This window comes from Schistocerca cancellata, chromosome 3 (assembly GCF_023864275.1).
Source record: "Schistocerca cancellata isolate TAMUIC-IGC-003103 chromosome 3, iqSchCanc2.1, whole genome shotgun sequence".
In the NCBI taxonomy this organism is placed as follows: domain Eukaryota; kingdom Metazoa; phylum Arthropoda; class Insecta; order Orthoptera; family Acrididae; genus Schistocerca; species Schistocerca cancellata.
In genome coordinates, this window is record NC_064628.1 from 187,374,298 (window position 1) to 187,397,174 (window position 22,877).

The window sequence follows — 22,877 nt, forward strand, 5'->3', positions numbered from 1 at the left end:
ACAAATTTCTCTTCTCCCCAATTTTATTCAGTACCTTCTCATTAGTTATGTGATCTACCCATCTTATCTTCAGCATTGTTCTGTAGCACCACATTTCAAAAGCTTCTATTCCCTTCTTGTCTAAACTATTTTTAGTCCATGTTTCACTTCCATACATGGCAACACTCGATACAATACTTTCAGAAACTACTTTATGGCACTTAAATCTATACTCGATGTTAACAAATTTCTCTTCTTCAGAAACACTTTCCTTGGTATTGCTACTCTACCTTTTATATCCTATCTACATTGACCACCATCAGTTATTTTGCTTCCCAAATAGCAAAACTCATTTACTACTTAAGTTCTCATTGCCCAAACTAATTCCCTCAGCATCACCCATTTAATTCAGCTACATGCCATTATCCTTGTTTTGCTTTTGTTGATATTCATCTTAAATCCTCCTTTCAAGACACTGCCCATTCCGTTCAGCTGCTCTTCCAGGTCCTTTGCTGTCTCTGACAGAATCACAATGTCATCAGCAAACCTCAAGTTTTTATTTCTTTTCCATGGATTTCAATTCCTACTCCAAATTTTTCTTTTGTTTTCTTTACTGCTGGCTAAATATACAGATTGAATAACATTGGGGATAGGCTACAACCCTGTCTCACTCAGTTCCCAACCACTGCTTCCCTTTCATGCCCCTCTAATCTTATAACTGCCATCTGGTTTCTGTACAAATTGTAAATAGTCTTTCACTCCTTGTATTTGACCCCTGCCACCTTCAGAATCTAAAAGAGAGTATTCCAATCAACATTGTCAAAAGCTTTCTCTAAGTCTACAAATGCTAGAAACATAGGTTTGCCTTTCCTTAATCTATCTTCTAAGATAAGTCATAGGGTCAGTATTGCCTCACATTTTCAAACATTTGTATGAAATCCAAACTGATCTTCCCTGAGGTCAGCTTCTACCAGTTTTTCAATTCGTCTGTAAAGAATTCGTGTTAGTATTTTGCCACCATAACTTATTAAACTGACAGTTTCGTAATTTTAACATCTGTGAACATCTGCTTTCTTTGGGATTGGAATTATTATATTCTTCTTGAAGTCTGAGGGTATTTTGCCTGTCTCATACATCTTGCTCACCAGATGGTAGAGTTTTGTCAGGGCTGGCTGTCCCAAGGCTATCAGTAGTTCTAATGGAATGTTGTCTGCTCCCGGGGTCTTGTTTTGACTTAGGTCTTCCAGTGCTCTTTCAAACTCTTCATGCAGTATCGTATCTCCCATTTCATCTCTACCTAAGTCCTCTTCCATTTCCATAATATTGCCTTCAAGTACATCACCATTGTATAGACCCTCTATATATTCCTATAACTGCATCAATAGACAAATCAATAAGATTTTAACCATTGCTACATCTGCCTAGCTTCAGAAACGTACACTGAGGCTACTCAATAGGAAATGCCATCAGCTCCAACTGACTAAAATATCTTGGTGATTCGTTTACTGGTTCAGAGACGACAGCACCAATTAAAAGTAAGCAATATTGAATTTCAGGTTGAACACCGTAATTGATGGACATGAGCATAGAACCTCAAAGCATGATGCAGGCATGCACAATATATAATTCTGGCAATACCAGCCATGACCTCCTTCTCCTGTGCAGATGCACACATATTACCCGAACTCTTATGGGACTTGGTAAGGATGTCTTCCATGAGTAATGACTGTGTTGGGTAGGGACACTACAAATGTAGTGTGTGAACATATAAAGTGAGAATGTGGGTCTCGCACGAGGCGGGCGTGAGATAGTCCCTGCAGTCCCACTATCCACTGTGCCCTTGGTGGCTCAGATGGATAGAGCATCTGCCATGTAAGCAGGGGATCCCGTGTTCGAGTCCCAGTCGGGGCACACATTTTCACCTGTCACCGTTGGTATGTATCAACACTCGTCAGCAGCTGAAGGTATTAATATATAATTCTAATTTCGTTCTAGACGGCTGCAGATCATCAATGGTCTCTGTTCATTCGGACATGTCCAAAAGAACAGACACCATATCCATACAAATATATAGTTATCAGAATTACTTCTAGATTACTTTCTATTTCTGTATCAGGAGAAAAAATAACTGCTTGGAAAAAACCCAATGCTTGTTCTCTTATACTGCTTAGCTGCTTCTTTTATCCAATACTTCTAACAATGCATTTACTTTGCAGAGACTCGAATGAGCTCTCAAATACTGATAGGCAAAATTTGTTTAATATAGGCCTAAACATCAAAGTTACATGGAAATCACATTCCGAGTCCAAATATACACATAAATTGTAGACAAAGTGATTAATGATGCAGTCTGGGCTGATATAAGTTGTTTTAAGAATTCTAAATAATAATAATAATAATAATAATAAACTGTTTTGTATGTCCCAGCTGTCAACACTGAGGCTTTCATGTATCAGAACTTTGAAAAGAGATGCTGTTCTGAAATTTGAAATCTCAGTGTTGTTCTAGAGCCCAGTTTTCAATGAAAGCGTATCAAAGCTGCCCCACCTATCTGAAATGTAATGTAGATAACAACAAGAATTGGTTTTCAGACTGAATCATTTTCTTCACACTGTGTAGAACCTCCATTTGTGTAACTCAATGACATATGCATCTACATAATCACTCTACAGTTCACAACTAGTTGTGTGGCAGAGCATTGTGTACAGAGCAGCTAGATGTTCCTGTTAAAAATTTAAGATATGATACACTGGGAGTGAGTCAAACCTGCTAAGTGGGTGAGAGCACTAGAAAAGATATATGTGCGTACCAAGCCAGTCCTGTATCAAATCTTGGTATTTAGGCTTATGGGCTATCAGTTCTTGATGAGCCAGCAGCAGCTGCTTACAGTGTGACACACTTATAAAGTTAACTGTCTACCAGACTCTGGTTCAACCATAAAAATGGCCACACAAACTGTACAGTAGATGTTTAGCAACTGCTGTTGACCAACAAACCCATTTTATATCCAAACAAAAAAATAATTAAAGGGAAATTTTAGGCCTTAAATAGGGATTGTTACCAAGGTTAAAGCTGGACGCAATGGTTTAAAGCTACTGATTTTAAAAATGTTTCAATAGCATTTTTAAACAATGCAAAATCCAGGATGGAATGTAACAATATTGTGAAAAGGAAAATTGCTACTCACCATATAGTAGAGATGCTGAGTTGAAGACAGTCACTACAAAAAGACTGTCACAAATATAGCTTTTGGCCAGTAAGGCCTTCATCAGAATAGAAGGCAAACATGCACATACACACTTGTGCAAACATAACTCACACACAGATGACTGCAGTCTCAGGGAACTGAGGCCACACTGTGAGGTAAGGAGGAGGCTGTGGTGGGGAGGGGGAGGGATAGCATGGTAGGCATGGAAGACAGTGACGTGAAGTTGGGAGCACAGAGGGATGAGGTGGAAAGAGGGTAGGGTAGTTATGTGCAGTTGGGAGGTTAGATGGAGGGAGTGGAGAGGTGGGGTGGGGGAGGGGGATAGTGGAAAATGAGAGAAGTAAAACGACAGTGTGTCAGAGAAATGAGGGCTGTGTAGTGCTGGAATGGGAACAGAGTAGTGGCTGGATGGGAGAGGACAATGACTAACGAAGGTTGAGGCCAAGAGGGTTACGGGAACATAGGATATACTGCAGTGACAGTTACATAACAATCTAAGATAAATGACGTGTATTTCTTGAAACATTTCATACAAAAATAAACAAATTATCCGTATCTTCACCACTGCAATATATTGTTGCAGAATTTATTTATTTATTTATATTTTTAAGTCCCTAATTATTTTGTATTTATTTCCTTTCCAACATCAGTTTATGATGTAAGCATGTAAACCAATTCAGTGGCATTTGGTGTGGTATTTTATGCTCATAATTACTTCTTCTGTACCTAGCTTTTTATTTACATTAACAATGAGAAGTCCAGGTTGGTGTATCAACAAACATGGAAAGGACAGATTGCTACTCACCATTAAGATGACATGTTGGATAACATACATGAAAAGACTGTCACACATTAACCCAAAGCCTTTGTCAGACAGGAGAAAAGCACATACATTCACACATGCTAACATACCTCACACACACATGATCACTATCTCTGACTGCTCAGGCCAGACTAAAACTGAAATGCACCAAATGGGAGCAACAATCCATGGTGGAGTGGGAAACAGGAAGGGTTAACAGGATACTGGTTGGGAAAGAAGAAATGGCGCTGCCTGGCAGAGCATTCAGGGACTAGAGTTGACAAAGAAGGCTACCCAGTGCGGCAATGAAAGCAAGGGAAAACAGGGAGTAGAAAGGAGAGGAGCAGAAAGGGAAAAAAGATTGGTCAGTGAATTGACATAGAGCAGTGCACAATGAGGATGGGGACATGAGCTGTGAGAAGGTGATAAGAAAGTGGGGGCAGAAACTGTTGGGTGAAGGGTGTGGGAAACGTAGGTTATCATAAGTTGAGGCCGGGATGATTCTGGGAGTGGAGAATGTGTTGTAAGGATAACTCCCATCTAAGCAGTTGGTGGTGGAGGGGGGGATCCAGATGTCATAGGTTGTGAAGCAGCCATTGAAACCTAGCATATTATGTTCAGCTACATATTGTGCAACAGTGTGGTCCCCTTTGCTCTTGGCCACACTTTGAAGGTGACCATTCATTCTGGTGGAAAGCTGGTTGGTAGTCACATCAATATAAAAAGTTAGGCAATGACTGCAGCAAAGCTGGTACATGACATAGCTGCTTTCACAGGAGTCTTGGCCTCTGATGTGATAGGATAATCGTGTGACAGGACCAGAAAAGGATGTGCTGGGTGGGTGAATTGGGCAGGTCTTGCAATGGCTCTTTCAAAGGGATCTGATTCTTGTGGCAGGGGGTTTGGATTGGGAGTGGAGTTGGGATGGACTAGGAAGTTGCAGAGGTTCAGTGGGTGACCAAACACCACTTTAGAAGGGGTGGAAAGGATCTCAAGTAGGATGTGCCTCGTTTCAGGGTATGACGATAGGTAATCAAAGCCGTGAAATCTAGGGTGGTACTGGGTGGCAAAGGGGGCACTCCTTTGTGGCTGGTTCTTGGGGTTGGTGGAAGGATTGGGGTGTGAGGGGAAATGTTATGGGAGATCTGTTTGCGAACTAGGTCTGGAGGATAGTGACTGTCTCTGAAGGCCTTAGTGAGACCCTCAGCATATGGGCAAGAAAGTTCTTGTCACTGCAGATACGCCATCCCTGGGTGGCCAAGCTGTATGGGAGCAATGTTTTGGTGTAAAAGAGATGACAGCTGTTGAAATGCAGGTGGTTGGTGGATTTAATGTGCTCAGAGGTGTGTATGAAGCCCTTAGATAGGAGGAACTCATCTTCCAGGAAGTTGGCATAGTGTGCTGAGAAGGACAAAGTGAAGTGAATCAAAGAGAAAGTGTTGAGGTTTTGAAGGATAGGCTGTCCTGGCCTTGAGCCCAGATCAAGAAGATTCCATCAATGAACCTGAACCAAATCAAGGGTTTGGGAGATTAGGAAGGGGTACTCCAAACAGCCCATAAACAGGTTGGAATAGGAGGGTGCTATGCGAGTGCCCATAACTGTGCTGTGGATTTGTTTGTATAATTTCCCTTGAAAGGAGAAGCTGTGTGTTAGGATATAGTTAGTAAGGTGTATGGGGAATCAGGGAGTGGGTTTGAAGTCTGAAGGAAGTTGGGAGAGAATGTGTTCAGTAGCAGAAAGACCATGGACATGAGGGATGCTAGTGTACAGGGATGTGGCATCAACAGTGATGAGCAGAGATCCAGGAGGTAAGAGGGTGAGGATGACTTTCTACTCCAGTCCTGTCAGAGGCTGGTCCACATGTGAAAGCAGCCATGTTATGTACCAGCTCTGCTGCAGAGCAATGTGGATCATCCAGCTGCACAACATGCAGCTGAACATAACATGCTAGATTTCAACAATTTCTTCACAACCTGGGTCATCTGGATCCTCCCCTCCACCACCAGCTTTTCAGATGGTAGTTATCCTTACAACACATTCTCCACTCCCAGAATCAACCTGGCTTCAACCTACAGTAACCTACTGTCCCCACACTCTCCACCCACAGTTTCTACCTCTGACCTATTACCTCCTCCCAACTCATGCCCCCACTATCATTGCACAGTTCTCTTTATCAATGCAACCACTAATCTTTTTCCCTTCCCGCTCTTCTCCTTTCTGCTACCTTTTTTTTTTCCTTTCCCTCCCTCCTCCACAGTTTCCCGAAGCTGCACCAGGTAGCCTTGTCTGCCACCTCTAGTCTCTATAAGCTCCATCACACAGCACTGTTTCCTCTTCCCCCACCCATACTCTACTATACCACCACGTTCCCCGCTCCACTACAAATTGTTGCTCCTATTTGATGTGTTTCAGTTTAAGTCTGGCTTGAGCAGCCAGAGATAGCAGTCATGTGTGTGTGACATGTGCTTGCTTGTGTGAATGTGTGTGTCTCCTTTTCTGATGAAGGCTTTGGCTGAAAGCTTAATATGTAACAGTCCTTTTGTTAAGCTGGTCTGCTAATCAAAGTGTCATCTTTACAGTGAGTAACAATCTAGTCTTTCCATGTTTGTTGTTTTTATTCACACTGTTACACATTATTTAAGTTTCTGGTTCTTATAACATGGGTTTTATTTATTGTTCTTCTTACAACAGCTTTCCCCATATGCAGATCTACCCAGGTAGTTGTTTATCTCTAGATCTTTTTTACAAAAGAATTTTGTGGAGATACATATTCTGAAGTCAGTGTAATGCTTTCAGATGCCTTCTGCATACCAGTGCTGTTCGTTATTGCATTCTTCTATTTTCAGTTTCATGCTCCTAAGCCAAGTACAATCAGATGTCCTGCATATTTCTCTCCTCCTCAGAATTCTAACTGCTCTTCCAGCAAAAGTTTCTCAGAACTATGCAGTTGGTAACTGTCTCTCCAGCACATCCTGCATTATTGAAATCACCTTGGCCTAAGCCTCCACTAGCCTTCTCTATTCTGTCAACACCACTCCTTCCTTGTCCTGTGTATCTCTTTTGTGCTCTCCCCTCTTCACTCTTTCATCTTGTGCAGCTGCTGAGTCATCTGTTGAAAGACCTGCCTCTTTTCTTCTACTCCCTCCTTGTGTCCTACCTTACACCCTCCCCACTTCCTTCAGCATAAACAACTATTTTCAATAATCAATAAACAGTAATCAGTCTCGCTGTGGCCATGGGAATGTGCATTTGGATGTCTGTGTGAATATGTATTTTTGCTAGAGAAAGAGCAAGATCTCCAAAGCTAGTGTGAATAGTCTTTCCTGTTACATGTTTCAATGTTCCATACATCAGAACACTATAGTTAAGTGGCTGTCTTTCCCTCATTTTGCATTTATTTCCATTATTGGTATTACAGCTGTGAAATTAAATACCTGTGATGTATGCCATGCTGCAGAGGCATCTGCTGCCTTGTTTCCATCCTGCAAAAAAGTATCAAAATTTGAAATTTATGGAAAAAGAAGAAAAATCAAACAGCAAATGATGACATACAGACCACAATGGTTCGAACAATTAATCAAGGATTCCAAAAGATAAATTAAAACAATAAGTCTTCTGTAACTAAAAGCATCTGCAAAGAAAAAAATAAATACATTGAAATTGTAACTAAATAAATATAGAAAATGTGCCAATCTAGTTGATGGCAACAAAATGAAAGACTGATACAAAATCTGAGATAATCAGTAGTTTTAAAAACCTGGAGCTTCTTCTCCCAGCAACAAGGAAAGGAAATGATTGAATAAAGAAACACCAGGTTCTATACACTTGAATTTTTTTAGCAACCAGCTTTTATAAATTCCTGAAAAGGGGTTCACAGTCTTGCAATTAAATTTTTTGGTAACTTACATAGTGATATAAAATGTCTGAAAGACAGTGAAGTAAAATTTCAAAACAATCTGAAAAAGTTTGTCCTTCTATTCTGTATAGGAATTTTTGTTATTTTATGGGCAGGAATTACTAACTCACATCTGCATATTTAATAAGAAATAAATAAAACATAAATGTTCAGTACACAGCCACATTTACAAATTAATTTGCAATGTGGATGTCAAATGACTCATTCCACATCATTACAATCTGTCATGCAAATGATCTGTGGAACATGAAACTATCTAACCAAACTATAAGCTGTCATTGACTTCCAGTAGATACACCCCCCCCCCCCCCTTCCTCCCCCGAAGATTGATCTGACAAAACTGACACCAATATTTATTTGCTGGTCTCCACTAACATAAAATGTACCACCAACCTTGCCAAGAGGAGGAGGCTTGCACGTCTCAAGAATACAGACAGCTGTACTGTGCTGTAGGTGCAATCACAATGGAGGGGTATCTGTCGAGAGGTCAGACTAATCCATAGTTCCTAAGGATGGGCAACAGGCTTTTCAGGAGTTGTGAGGGCAATAGTCTGAATGAGTGACAGAACTTAAACCCGCTTTTGGATCTCTGGGCAGGGACTAATTAGGAGAAAGTGGTTGTCAGAAAACACAAAACTGGCATTCTAAGAATCAGAGTGCAGAATGTTACATTTTTTGATCAATTAGAAGGGTTAGAGAATTTAAAAAGGGAGATTGATAGGCTGAACTTAAATATAGTGGGGCTTAGTGAAGTGTAGTGGCATTAAGAGCTTGACTTCTAATTGGGTCAATACAGGTAATGCAGAAGTATGCCTAATAATGGATAAGAAATTAGGAATGAGGGTAAGCCACTATGAGCAGCATAGTGAACACATTATCGTAGCCAAGATAGGGATGAAACCAACACCCACAAAAGCAGTACAAGTTTGTGTGACAGCTATCTGTGTAAAGGATGGGGGTATTAGAAGGATGTGTGATGAGATAAAGGAGATTATTCAGACAGTTAAGAGAGATGAAAATTTAATTGTGATGGGTGACTGGAATATGACAGTAAGAAAAGACAGAGAAGGAAAAATTGTTGGATACAATGGTGTATAATGGATGAGACCTGGAGCCACTAAAAGGTTTCAGAATGATTATGTAACGGTAACACATAGATTTTGAAGCCAGATTTTAAACTGAAAAACATTTCCAGGGGCAGAAGTGGACTATGACCGCAATTTATTGCTTATGAACTGCAGATTAAAACTGAAGAAATTACAGAGAAAAAGGAAATTAGGGAAAATGAACCTGGATAAATTGAAACAACCAAAGATTGTTGGATGTTTCAGATGGAGCATTAGGTAATTTTTTACTGAAACAAGGGAAGGAATACAACAGAAGAAGAATGGTGGCTTTGAGAGATGAAATAGTGAATGCAGCAGAGGATCACATAGGTAGAAAGACAAGATCCAGTGGAAATGCTTGGATAACAGAAGGAAAAAAATATAAATTTCGCAAAAGAAAGTAGGATAAAAGGAATACAGATGTCTAAAAAATGAGATTGACAGAAAATGTAAAATAGCTAAGCAGGAATAGCAAGAGGAAAATGGAAGGCTTTAGAAACATGCATGGCTAGAGGAGGAAGGATAGATGCTACCTGTAGGAATATTACAGAGATGTTTCAAGAAACGAGAAGCAGCTCTATGAATATCAAGAGCACAGGTGGCAAAACAGTACTGAGCAAAGAAGGGAAAGCTAAATGGTGGAGGAAACACATAGAAGATCTACAAAAAGGAAACTAACCTGAGAACAATATTGTAGAAAGAGAAGAAGAAGTAGGTGAAGATGCCATAGGAGATACAATATTGAAAGAAGAATCTGACAGAATGTTGAAGAACATAAGTAGATATAAGGCCTCTGGTGTAGAGGATACTCCTTCAGAATTACTGAGATCCTTAGCAGAGCCAGCAATGATAAAACTATTCCGCCTGGTGTGCAAGATGTGTGACAAGAAAGATACCTTCAGACTTCACTAAGAATCTAATACTTCCATTTCCAAAGTGGGCATGTGCTGACAGGTATGAATTGTACAGAACCATTCATTTAATAAGTCATGGTTCCAATTTGTTGGTAGAAATTATTTACAGAAGAATGGAGAAACTTAGGGATGCTGAACTCAGGGAAGATCTGAGTGGGTTCTGGAGAAACGTGGTATCATGTGGTGCAATATTGACCCAATGTCTTATCTTAGAGGGCAAGTTGAAGAAAGGTACACCTACATTTATAGCATTTATAGATTTAGATGAATGTTTTGAGAACATTGACTGGACTACACTCTTTGAAAATTTAAGGGCAGCAGGTATAAAATACAGGGAGTGAAAGGTTATTTACAACTTTTACAGAAACCAGTCATAAGAATCGAATGACATTAAAGGAAAGCAGTAGCTTAGAAGAGAGTGAGACAGGATTCTATACTATCTCTGATATTTGATCTGTAGACTGAGCAAGCAGTAAATGAAATAAACAGGTTTGGTAAGGGACTTCAAGTTCATGGAGAATAAGTAAAAACTTTGAGGTTTGTGATGACATTTTAATTCAGTCAGACAGAGTCGTACCCAAGTGATCGGCAAAAATGTCAAGGCTATGTCCCCCACTCCACATCACCCCATTAGAAACTACCTTTCTGCATTTTTTCTACATATATTTAGAAAATTCTATAATTTGTAAGGTAGGTTTAATACAAATGAAGCATTATTGAAAAACGTTAGTTAAATGAGGTATATAGATGAAACGATACAATAGCCATACCGTAGATGCTGCTGGCAAAGGAGTATCTGTGAAGAGTCACTCTAACACAGGGTTCCTACAGAGGGGCATCAGTCTTTACAGTAGTTGCAAGGGCAACAGTCTGCATGATTGACCAATCTGGTCTTGTAACTTTAGCAAACATGGCCTTGCTGTGCTGGTACTGTGAAAAACAGAAAGGAAAGTGAAACTACAGCCATGACTTGTGCTGGTACTGTAAACAACAGAAAGGAAAGTGAAACTACAGCCATGACTTTCTTCTCCCAAGGGCATGCTGCTCTCCTGCATGATTAAATGACGATACCATCCTCTCACATAAAATATTTGGGAGTTACAGTAGTCCCTCATTTGGATTTCTGGGCAATAACTACTCAAGAGGATGTCTTCATCAGGAAAAACAAAACTGGCTTTTTATGGGCTGGAGTGTGGAATGTTCAATCTCTTAATCAGGTAGGTACATTAGAGAATTTAAAAGGGAAATGGATTAGGTTAAGGTTAGATATAGTGGGAATTAGTGAATTGCAGTAGTGTTAAGAACATGAGTATCAGTCAGGTCAATACAAGGGGTAAGGCAGGAGTAAGTCTAATAATGAATAAGAAAACAGAAATGTGGGTTAGGTACTGAAATGTCGTGTGACTAGGGCCTCCTGTCGGGTAGACCGCTCGCCTGGTGCAAGTCTTTCGATTTGACGTCACTTTGGTGACTTGCGCGTCGATGGGGATGAAATGATGATGATTAGGACAACACAACACCCAGTCCCTGAGTGGAGAAAATCTCCGACCCAGCCGGGAATCAAACCCGGGCCCTTAGGATTGACAGTCCATCACGCTGACCACTCAGCTACCGGGGGCGGACTGGTTAGGTACTGTGAACAGCATAATGAATGCATTATCACTGCCCTGAAAGACAAAAAACCAAGCCAACAGACCCCCAAAGAGTCATAAGTTTCTATGCCAACTAGCTCCACAGATGATGAATGGGTTGAAGGAATGTATGAGAAGGCAAAGGAAATTAATCAGATAATTAAGTGAGATGAAACACTAATTTTGATGGGTGACTGGAATTTGGTAGTAGATATAGGATGGAAAAAAGAGCAGGGGGCAGGAAAGGAATGAAAGTGGAAGCAACCTGTTGGAATGTCACACAGAGCATAATTTAATCTTCAATAACACATTTAAGAATCCTGTAAGGAAGTTGGACACAGCCCTTGATAAGCCTTGGCTTCTTCAACCATCTTCCTCCACACTTCCCAGTTATTTGCAGCTCTTTTCCACCCCAGACTCCCATACTGGTGAGATCCATTATTACATCGTCAATCCATCTTCTTCTAGGTCTCCCTTTTCGCCTAGCTGAATGGATCACACCTTTCATGATTTTCTTTGGAATTCTATCCTCTGCCATTCTCTCCAAGTGTCCTAGCCATTGTATTTGCTGTGATTTCACAAATTTTATTACGTCCCAACCTTGTATTAACTTTTGTAATTCGGCATTGCAGCGTATTCTCCAGCCTTCTTCCTCCCTTATTGGCCTATAGGTTTTGCATAGTATTTTTCACTCAATGGTTCTTAGTGCATTTTTATCATGTTCTGTCAATGTTCATACCTCTGACCCCTATGTGATAACTGGGTGGACTAGGGAATTATATATTAGCAGTTTTGTTTTTCTTGTAACAAGGCTATTCCTGAAAAGTTGCATATTTGCAAAGTAAGCTCTGTTTGCTGCTTGTATTCTTTCACTTATAGCCTTTCAAATACTGTTACCATTTGTTATTAGGGCTCCCAAGTAGTTAAAAGAGGACACTCCTTCAAAGCATTTCCCATTGATGTTTAGGATTTTAGGGTTCTTCTGGCCTCAGATTATGACATTACCATATATTTTGTTTTGTTTTCTTTTGCTATGAGGCCACTTTTTGAGGCTTCTGTTTCCATTGCTTGGTATGTTTCTTGGAGTGTACTGATATTTCTTCCTACCATAGTAATGTCATCAGCGTATGCACATATCTGGCTAGTTTTCATAAATATGGTGCCTCTTTTGTTGATTTTATTTACTGCACTATGGAGGGCTATATCGAATATGACAGTAGGGAGACTATCGCCTTGCTTCATGCCTTTATTAAAGTCAAAGCTTTCACTTTTTCTGCTAAGGACCTCTACTTTTGCTCTTGTCTCAGTCATTGTCATTCTAATTACTCTTATTAGTTTAGCACATATACCAACTTCTTCCAGTACTCTGTACAGTTCTTGCCAATTTACGCTGTCAAAGGCTTGTCTGAAGTCGATGAATAGGAAATGCAGATCTACATCATATTCATAGAACTTTTCCATCATTTGTCTTATCACAAATATTCAATCAGTTGTTCCTCTGAAACTTCCTGGCAGATTAAAACTGTGTGCTGGACCAAGACTCGAACTCGGCACCTTTGCCTTTCGTGGGCAAGTGCTCCACCAGGAGAGCTTCTGTAAGGTTTGGAAGGTAGGATATGAAGTACTGGCAGAAGTGAAGCTGTGAGGACAGGGCATGAGTCGTGCTTGGGTAGCTCAGATGATAGGGCACTTGCCCGCAAAAGGTAAAGGTCCCTAGTTCGAGTCTCAGTCCGGCACACAGTTTTAATCTGCCAGGAAGTTTCATATCAGCGCGCGCTCTGCTGCAGAGTGAAAATCTCATTCCAGTTGTTCCTCTGACTGGTCGAAAGCCACACTGATATTCCCCTAGTATGCCTTCTGCACACTTCTGTATCCTTTCATTTAATATAGTTGCGAAGATCTTATAGCTGTGCTTAGGAGTGTTACACCTCTATAGTTTTCACATGCTGTTCTGTCCCCTTCTTATAAATGGGGATTATTATTGCAGTTTTCCAATTATGTGGCATAGTTTCTGTTTCCCATATATCTGATATTAATGTGTGCAGTTCCTTTATTACAGCCTCACCACCAGTTTTTATAAATTCAGTGACTATGCTGTCTTCCTCAGGGGCTTGATTGTTTTTGCCTTGTGCACACCATGGGAGACCTTTTGTAGTGTTGGCTTTCTTGGCTCATTGGTATCATTGTCTACTTCCAGCTCCACTCTTTCCTCCTTTGCAGCTGTCTCTTCATCTTCCAGGCTGGTGCTTAGTGTATATTTGAAATACTCTGCCCATATTCCCACTATTTGTTCTTCCTCCCTTATCATTTTCCCACCTTTGCTGGAACAGGCCATTGTTTTTATCTGGAATCTATTCTTCATTTTGCCTACAGCATGATAGAACTTTCTTATTTCACTCTGTTCCTTTAACTCTTCTATATCCTGAAATTTCTTCTTAGTCCACTCTCTTTTCTTTCTTTTGCGCAGTCTGTTAGCTCTTCTCCTTAATTCTCTATATTGTTCCACATTATTTCTGGTTTGTCTCTGTAGCACTTTTGTTCTTGCCATGTTCTTTTTCTCTATTGCTGACATGCAATCTTCATCAAACCATTCCTGGGTTTTTCTATTCCTTCTTATGCCTATTATTTCCTCTGCAGCATCTTAAATGGCTTTTTCAATCCTGTTCCACTTTTCGTCTTCTACTACTGTGGTCTCTTCATTGCTCAACTTTCTCCTTAGTGTTACTTGATTTTTTTTTTTTTTTTTTTTACTTCATAAGGGATTTTCAGTTTGTCTGTATTCCATTTCATCATCTTTCATATTCTGTTATTAAAGTGCACATCATTTATGAACGCGGCCGAGTTTAGGTTCGTTCTGCGCATCTGACGTCACAAAACACAGTCAGCCAATGAACAGAGAACGACATTGCCAGAGCTGGACTGCAGTGCAGGGCACGGACGAGTGTCTTCAGTTTTAGAAATGTTCAGTCATAAATAAAGTAACTGAACAAAAGCAATGTCTTGATAGCATACTTTCTTTTATAGAAAGTTTGTAAAAAGCATTCTTTATACCAATTGCTTCATATTCTACTAATTAATTAAACCAAACAAGCAATAAGCCTCCTAATTCAGGTGATAGCAAGGAAAAGTGTTTGTATCATTCTCACAATCCGCTTTATTGCAATAAAGAACAGCGGAAATTGTTTATTTCCTATTGTACTTCGACGAAACGGGAGTAATTCATAATCATACCAACAGTGTTTGTCGGTATTTTGCATGATATTTTAAAGGGATATATATTTAATGACAAGCTGCGTTAGCGTAATGATTAAAATGTATGGCAACTAAAGCGAATGATAAAGTGTGTCAAAGCAGTTGAAACACCATGTGTCTGCACAGGCGAGCAGTGCAATGATGATAAAATAGCGCACATCATGGAATGCGGGGAGCACGTCTCTGTAGCAGTGAAAGGGTTAATGCGGCCATGCTGGCTTTACTTCATAAACTGCGTGCTCCCCACTAAATGTAAGTTTGTGAACTATACTATGGCGCTGCTTCTCTTGGCGCATACAACTAGCAACGCAGCAATCTCCCGCATCTGGGCAGGCATGCGCAAACCACCAAGATAAAAGAATTGAACTATATTGACAGTTTCTCTCTCAAGACTGATTTGATCACAAAGTGATCTGAGTCACACTTTGATCCACTGCAGCTCCATACATCTGTAACTGACATGGAGTGGCGTGCAATCACTAAAATATGGTCAATCTGATTGACTACTCCATTGACTACAGACTTCCAAGTACCCAGATGGATCCTTTTGGGTGGGAAGCAGGTACTTTTAATATTCATATTATTCCTTGCTGTGATTTGGCATAGTAAGTCTCCATTCTCATTGTTTTCTTCATGTAGTGAATATTTTCCAGAAACTTCAAATGGATGTTCATTTCTCCCTATTTTTGCATTAAAATCACCTATTACTAGCATCAGGTCGTATTTAGGTACTGTGCAGCATACTTTTTCTAGTCTTCATAGAACTGTTAATTAATTATATCCACTTTCTCCTCTGTTGGTACATTCACTATTGATATATTCCTAAATCTCCCTCTTAGTCTGAGTCTGCAAATCTTTTCATTTATGGGTTCAACTTCTAGAAGGCTTTTCCTAACTTCCCTAGTTATTATAAACCCTGTTCGAAGTTGGCCTGTTCTTTTTCTGGTCCACTATATACCAATGAGTACTCAGGTTATCTATGTATTTCCTGTAGCCCCATGACATCATATTTAAATTTTAACATTTCATTGGCTATTTCTTTCATTTTTCCAGGCTGAAGCATTGTTCTCACATTCCATGATGCTACTGTCAGATCCTTTATCTGTTTCCTTTTGTGGTGTTATGATACATGTTTTCAAGTTTCTGAGGCTTCTGTTGAATTCCCCCCTCCGCCTTTTTTATGTAAGGTGGTGTCCCCTGGGAGGGACCTGTGACTATTCATGTCTTTGTATAATGTCAATATACCCATTTAGTCCTACTCATTATAGATCCTGCACACATTAGCAATACTGTAGGATAGGCTTTGTGCTGGTTTTGTGAACTGTCTCCTTTATAGACTAACTGCATTTTCTCATTATCCTATCAATGAAATCTGCTATCTGCTTTACCTATGACTGACCCAATGTGATTATCCTACTTGTAACCTCAGAGACTGAGAGACCCAGGTATTTGTATATGTTACTTATACCAAGGGGCCACGTTTGAGGGCAAGAGGGAAACCCAGACCAAGATGGATTAACTCAATCAAGACCTATTTAAGAAGAAGGAATCTTGCCTGGAATGAAAAAGTTATAGAAAAAGAATTCAGGAGAAAGTGGAGAATTGGCATAAATGTCCAAACCCCTCCTGATGCTGGGTGAAGTGGAGACAAAGATGTTGCTAATTCCAATTGTGATGCACTGTTACTGTACTAGTAGGACACTATATCTTTGTGTTTGGTGAGTTGCAAATTTGTAGTACTACATTTCAGAATATTATGATCCTTATCCACTTGTTGTTATTGTTGTTGTGGTCTTTAGTTCAAAGATTGGTTTGATGCAGCTCTCTAGTCTAGTCTCTCCTGCGCAGGATTTTTCATTTCTACATAACTTGTTTAACCTACATCCATCTCAACCTGATTACTGTAGTCAACCTTGTTCTCTCTCTACAACTTTTACCTTTGACCTCCCTCCACATACATACATTTCCAAATTTACAATTCCTTGATAACTCAGGAAGTGTCCTCTCAAATAATCCCTGTCTCACTCCCTGCCTCTCTACTGCTTCCCTTTCATGTTCTTTGACTCTTATAACCTGGAGTGCTCTTTGTTACATTGTAAATAACCATTCACTCCCTGTATTTTATCCATGCTACCATCTCAATTTCAAAGAATATTTTCCAATCAACAGTGTCATAAGCTTTTTCTGATCTACATACATTGTAAATGTAAGTTAACTTTTTTTCAACCTGTCTTATAAGGTAAATATTAGTGTCAACAACATTTTTCAGCAATATTCACACCTGTCAACACTTGTGCTCTTTGAAATTGGAATTATTACATACCGCTTGAAGTCTGAGGGTATTTTGCCTGGCTCTTATATATTGCATACCAGTTTGATTAGCTCTGTTATGGTTGGCTCTCTCTTGAGGATCTCTTAATTCCAAGGAAATGTTCTCAACTCCATGGCCCTTGTTTCAGTTTGGTCCTTCAGTGTTTTAACAAATTATTCTCACAGAATCATAACTCCCATTTCATTTAAATGTACTTACTTTTCTGTAATTTTTCTTCAGTTCCACCACTGTTGTGTAGCTCTTCTATATATTCTTTCAGTCATTCAACTTCCTTTCTTTCCTTAATACTGTCTAGGTAGGTTTTTGTCTATCATCCAGAGGTTTCTTTAATTTTCCTGTAGCTGGCATCCAAATTTCCCACAGTCATTATTGTTTCTACAGCTTTCATTTCTCCTCTAACTATTCCTGATTTGTTATTTTGCAAAACTTGTCAATATTAGTTTTTAGAAGTCTGTATTTCTTTTCATGTGATTCATTTGTTACATTTTACATTTTCTTATATCATCAGTTAAATTCCATTGTTGTTGTCGTGCTCTTCAGTCCTGAGGCTGGTTTGATGCAGCTCTCCATGCTACTCTATCCTGTGCAAGCTTCTTCATCTCCCAGTACCTACTGCAACCTACATCCTTCTGAATCTGCTTAGTGTATTCATCTCTTGGTCTCCCTCTACGATTTTTAAACTCCATGCTGCCCTCCAATGCTAAATTTGTGATCCCTCAATGCCTCAGAACATGTCCTACCAATCAGTCCCTGCGTCTTGTCAAGTTGTGCCACAACCTCCTCTTCTCCCCAATTTTATTCAATACCTCCTCATTAGTTATGTGATCTACCCATCTAATCTTCAGCATTCTTCTGTAGCACCACATTTTGAAAGCTTCTATTCTCTTCTTGTCCAAACTTTTTATCGTCCATGTTTCACTTCCATACATGGCTACACTCCATACAAATACTTTTAGAAACGACTTCCTGACACTTAAATCTATACTCAATGTTAACAAATTTCTCTTCTTCAGAAACGCTTTCCTTGCCATTGCCAGTCTACATTTTATATCCTCTCTACTTCGACCATCATCAGTTATTTTGCTCCCCAAATAGCAAAACTCCTTTACTACTTTAAGTGTCTCATTTCCCAATCTAATTCCCTCAGCATCACCCGACTTAATTTGACTACATTCCATTATCCTCGTTTTGCTTTTGTTGATCTTCATCTTATATCCTCCTTTCAAGACACTGTCCATTCCGTTCAACTGCTCTTCCAAGTCCTTTGCTGTCTCTGACAGAATTACAATGTAATCGGCGAATCTTAATGTTTTTATTTCTTTTCCATGGATTTTAATTCCTACTCCGAACTTTATTTTTGTTTCCTTTATTGCTTGCTCAATATATAGATTGAATAACATTGGGGATAGGCTACAACCCTGTCTCACTCCCTTCCTAACCACTGCTTCCCTTTCATACCCCTCCACTCTTATAACTGCCATCTGCTTTCTGTAGAAATTGTAAATAGCCTTTCGCTCTCTGTATTTTACCCCTGCCACCTTTAGAATTTGAAAGAGAGTATTCCAGTCAACATTGTCAAAAGCTTCCTCTAAGTCTACAAATGCTAGAAACGTAGGTTTGCCATTCCTTAATCTTTCTTCTAAGATAAGTCGTAGGGTCAGTATTGCCTCACGTGTTCCAACATTTCTATGGAATCCAAACTCATCTTCCCCGAGGTCGTCTTCTATCAGTTTTTCCATTCGTCTGTAAAGAATTCGCGTTAGTATTTTGCAGCTGTGACTTATTAAACTGATAGTTCGGTAATTTTCACATCTGTCAACACCTGCTTTCTTTGGGATTGGAATTATTATATTCTTCTTGAAGTCTGAGGGTATTTCGCCTGTCTCATACATCTTGCTCACCAGATGGTAGAGATTTGTCAGGACTGGCTCTCCCAAGGCCGTCAGTAGTTTTAATGGAATGTTGTCTACTCCCGGGGCCTTGTTTTGACTCAGGTCTTTCAGTGCTCTGTCAAACTCTTCACGGAGTATCGTATCTCCCATTTCATCTTCATCTACATCCTCTACCATTTCCATAATATTGTCCTCAAGTACATCGCCCTTGTATAGACCCTCTATATACTCCTACCTTTCTGCTTTCCCTTCTTTGCTTAGAACTGGGTTTCCATCTGAGCTCTTGATATTCATACAAGTAGTTCTCTTTTCTCCAAAGGTCTCTTTAATTTTCCTGTAGGCAGTATCTATCTTACCCCTAGTGAGATAAGCCTCTACATCCTTACATTTGTCCTCTAGCCATCACTGCTTAGCCATTTTGCACTTCCTCTCGATCTGATTTTTGAGACATTTGTATTCCTTTTTGCCTCCTTCATTTACTGCACTTTTATATTTTCTCCTTTCATCAATTAATTTCAATATTTCTTCTGTTACCCAAGGGTTTCTACTAGCCCTCGTCTTTTTACCTATTTGATCCTCTGCTGCCATTTTTGAGATGTTTGTATTCCTTTTTGCCTGCTTCATTTACTGCATTTTTATATTTTCTCCTTTCATCAATTAAATTCAATATTTCTTCTGTTACCCAAGGATTTCTACTAGCCCTCGTCTCTTTACCTACTTGATCCTCTGCTGCCTTCACTATTTCATCCCTCAGAGCTACCCATTCTTCTTCTACTGTATTTCTTTCCCCCATTCCTGTCAATTGTTCCCTTATGCTCTCCCTGAAACTCTGTACAACCTCTGGTTTAGTCAGTTTATCCAGGTCCCATCTCCTTAAATTCCCACCTTTTTGCAGTTTCTTCAGTTTTAATCTACAGTTCATAACCAATAGATTGTGGTCAGAGTCCACATCTGCCCCTGGAAATGTCCTACAATTTAAAACCTGGTTCCTAAATCTCTGTCTTACCATTATATAATCTATCTGAAACCTTTTAGTATCTCCAGGATTCTTCCATGTATACAACCTTCTTTCATGATTCTTGAACCAAGTGTTAGCTATGATTAAGTTATGCTCTGTGCAAAATTCTACCAGATGGCTTCCTCTTTCATTTCTTAGCCCCAATCCATATTCACCTACTATGTTTCCTTCTCTCCCTTTTCCTACTGTCGAATTCCAGTCACCCATGACTATTAAACTGTCGTCTCCCTTCACCACCTGAATAATTTCTTTTATCTCATCATACATTTCTTCAATTTCTTTGTCATCTGCAGAGCTAGTTGGCATATAAACTTGTATTACTGTAGTAGGCATGGGCTTTGTGTCTATCTTGGCCACTATAATACATTCACTATGCTGTTTGTAGTAGCTTACCCGCACTCCTGTTTTTTTAGTCATTATTAAACCTACTCCTGCATTACCCATATTTGATTTAGTATTTATAACCCTGTATTCACCTGACCAGAAGTCTTGTTCGTCCTGCCACCGAACTTCACTAATTCCCACTATATCTAACTTTAACCTATCCATTTCCCTTTTTACATTTTCTAACTTACCTGCCCGATTAAGGGATCTGACATTCCACGCTCCGATCCGTAGAACGCCAGTTTTCTTTCTCCTGATAACGACGTCTCCCTGAGTAGTCCCCGCCCGGAAATCCGAATTGGGGACTATTTTACCTCCAGAATATTTTACCCAAGAGGACGCCATCATCATTTAACCATACAGTAAAGCTGCATGCCCTCGGGAAAAATTACGGCTGTAGTTTCCCCTTGCTGTCAGCCGTTCGCAGTACCACAACAGCAAGGCCGTTTTGGTTAGTGTTACAAGGCCATATCAGTCAATCATCCAGACTGTTGCCCCTGCAACTACTGAAAAGGCTGCTGCCCCTCTTCAGGAACCACACGTTTGTCTGGCCTCTCAACAGAGACCCCTCCATTGTGGTTGCACCTACGGTACGGCTATCTGTATTGTTAAGGCACGCAAGCCTCCCCACCAACGCCAAGGTCCATGGTTCATGGGGGGTTAAGCTTTATATGATTAGTTATATGCACATCTGAGAGAACACTGTTGATGATCCACAGTTGTACAAAGTACTTCAAAATTAATTTGCTGATGTGAATTCCTTGAAATCAGCTGTATAATAGTGTGTGGAAAGTTCTGGTTGAGAATTACGAATTATTAGGGAATAAAGGAAATGACTCACCGAAAGGTAGGAATGAATTTCATTCTGAAAGCTACAAAAGTTCTGTACCTTTTGTTTGTGTACCTATTGATGAGACAGCACTTCTGGTTTTCAATGAGTTATCTTCTTTATTTCTAAATAATTTGAAATCAGCTGCATTAGGTTAAAAAAGCATTAGAAACTGTACTGAAACTTAGCCATAAAATGAATGTAACAATCCATTCTATCCCAAAATGACATGTCATACGACATCTAAACTAAAAACCAGAGGCAACAAATTGCATATGGTACAGAAAATCAGTGAGTTAAGAAATGAAAGCAAATGGAGAATTGCTGTTAATATTTAAATGGAAGCATTAGGTTGAAACAATATTACTTTACAAGGCTTCCATTTAAACAGTGATGGAAAGAAACAGATGTCTGAAACACTCTTTTTACTTATTAGTGATAACAAAGTAAGAATCCCAAGTGTTAATTAAGTCTTAGAAAACTATGGGCATGAGAATAAGAAAGGAGAAAGCAGAAGGCATAGCAAAGACAAATCACTAAAACAGTACAAACTATAACTGATCAGTGGGAAAAAAAGCATAAAGCATAGGAAAGACAGTAACCGGAACATTGTGGACTACAAATGGTCAGAGGTTCAGGGTAACAGAAAAGAAGATATATGAAAAATTGACAACAATCTAGAGCCAACAAACTACACAGAGGAAAGACAAGTTCAAGGTCAATCAGTACATTGAAAAACCTGTTTCATTTGTCTTAAAATAACATTCCAATGATTGAAAAATCACATGCTGTTACAAAACCTGCAACCTCAATTGAAACCATCCACGCATCAGAAGAAACTTCAATAGCAACAATGTCACAAGGACCAACACCAACCTCACCAACAGAAACTGCAACCACCCCAGCAGTGGGAGATGGTTCAGCATAGCCAGTTAGAAGGAACATGAGACAGCTAAGTTATTCAAGGGAATTTTTTATTGCCAAAAGCTATGAAGGTAACTGGTAGTGTAGATCTTCCCTCAACTTCAGGAATGAAGATCTTTCACAAAAATGTTCAGGCCCTACACAAAAAAAGTTGATGATTTAAATATGCTAATAATCCATGAACTAAAAGAGATTCCTGTAATGTGTCTTTCTGAGCACTAGCTTGATAATACCTTAACATAATATGTTTCCCTACAAAATTTATCTCTGGTTGACTGCTATTATAAACCAATTAGCCACTATGGGGGAATCCACATACTGGCCAAAGATGATATAGAAGTTACTAACATAGTTAATATTACACATCAAAGTTGTGAAAAGTCTTGGAGACAGCAGTGATAAAAGTTCCCAAATTAAATTTGATAGTGGCTGTGGTATACCATTCCCTACCAGAAAAGTTTGAGGTATTTCTACAAAAAATGGAATTGTTCCTTAATAAAGTAAATGCAACAAGATATGATGTTATAATTTGTGGTGACTTTAACATAGACCTTCTCAGTAATTATAAACAGAGAGCCACTCATGTCAGTCTCTCAAATCACAAAACCTACTGCCACAGTAAACCTTGCAGCAACCACTCAGACAGCCTTCAATCAAATCCTGACTGATAAGGAGAAATTTAAGTGGTC

General features: G+C 39.5%; 1 protein-coding gene across 1 annotated transcript in view; it reads right to left on the minus strand.

Moving 5' to 3' along the window:
• Positions 1-22,877, minus strand: part of LOC126176677 (serine/threonine-protein kinase Nek8) — a 306,561-nt gene that overhangs the window by 37,613 nt on the left and 246,071 nt on the right. Inside the window, exon 19 of the mRNA XM_049923838.1 lies at positions 7,425-7,472. Coding sequence (XP_049779795.1) covers positions 7,425-7,472 — 48 coding nt within the window. The remainder of the gene's footprint in view (positions 1-7,424; positions 7,473-22,877) is intronic.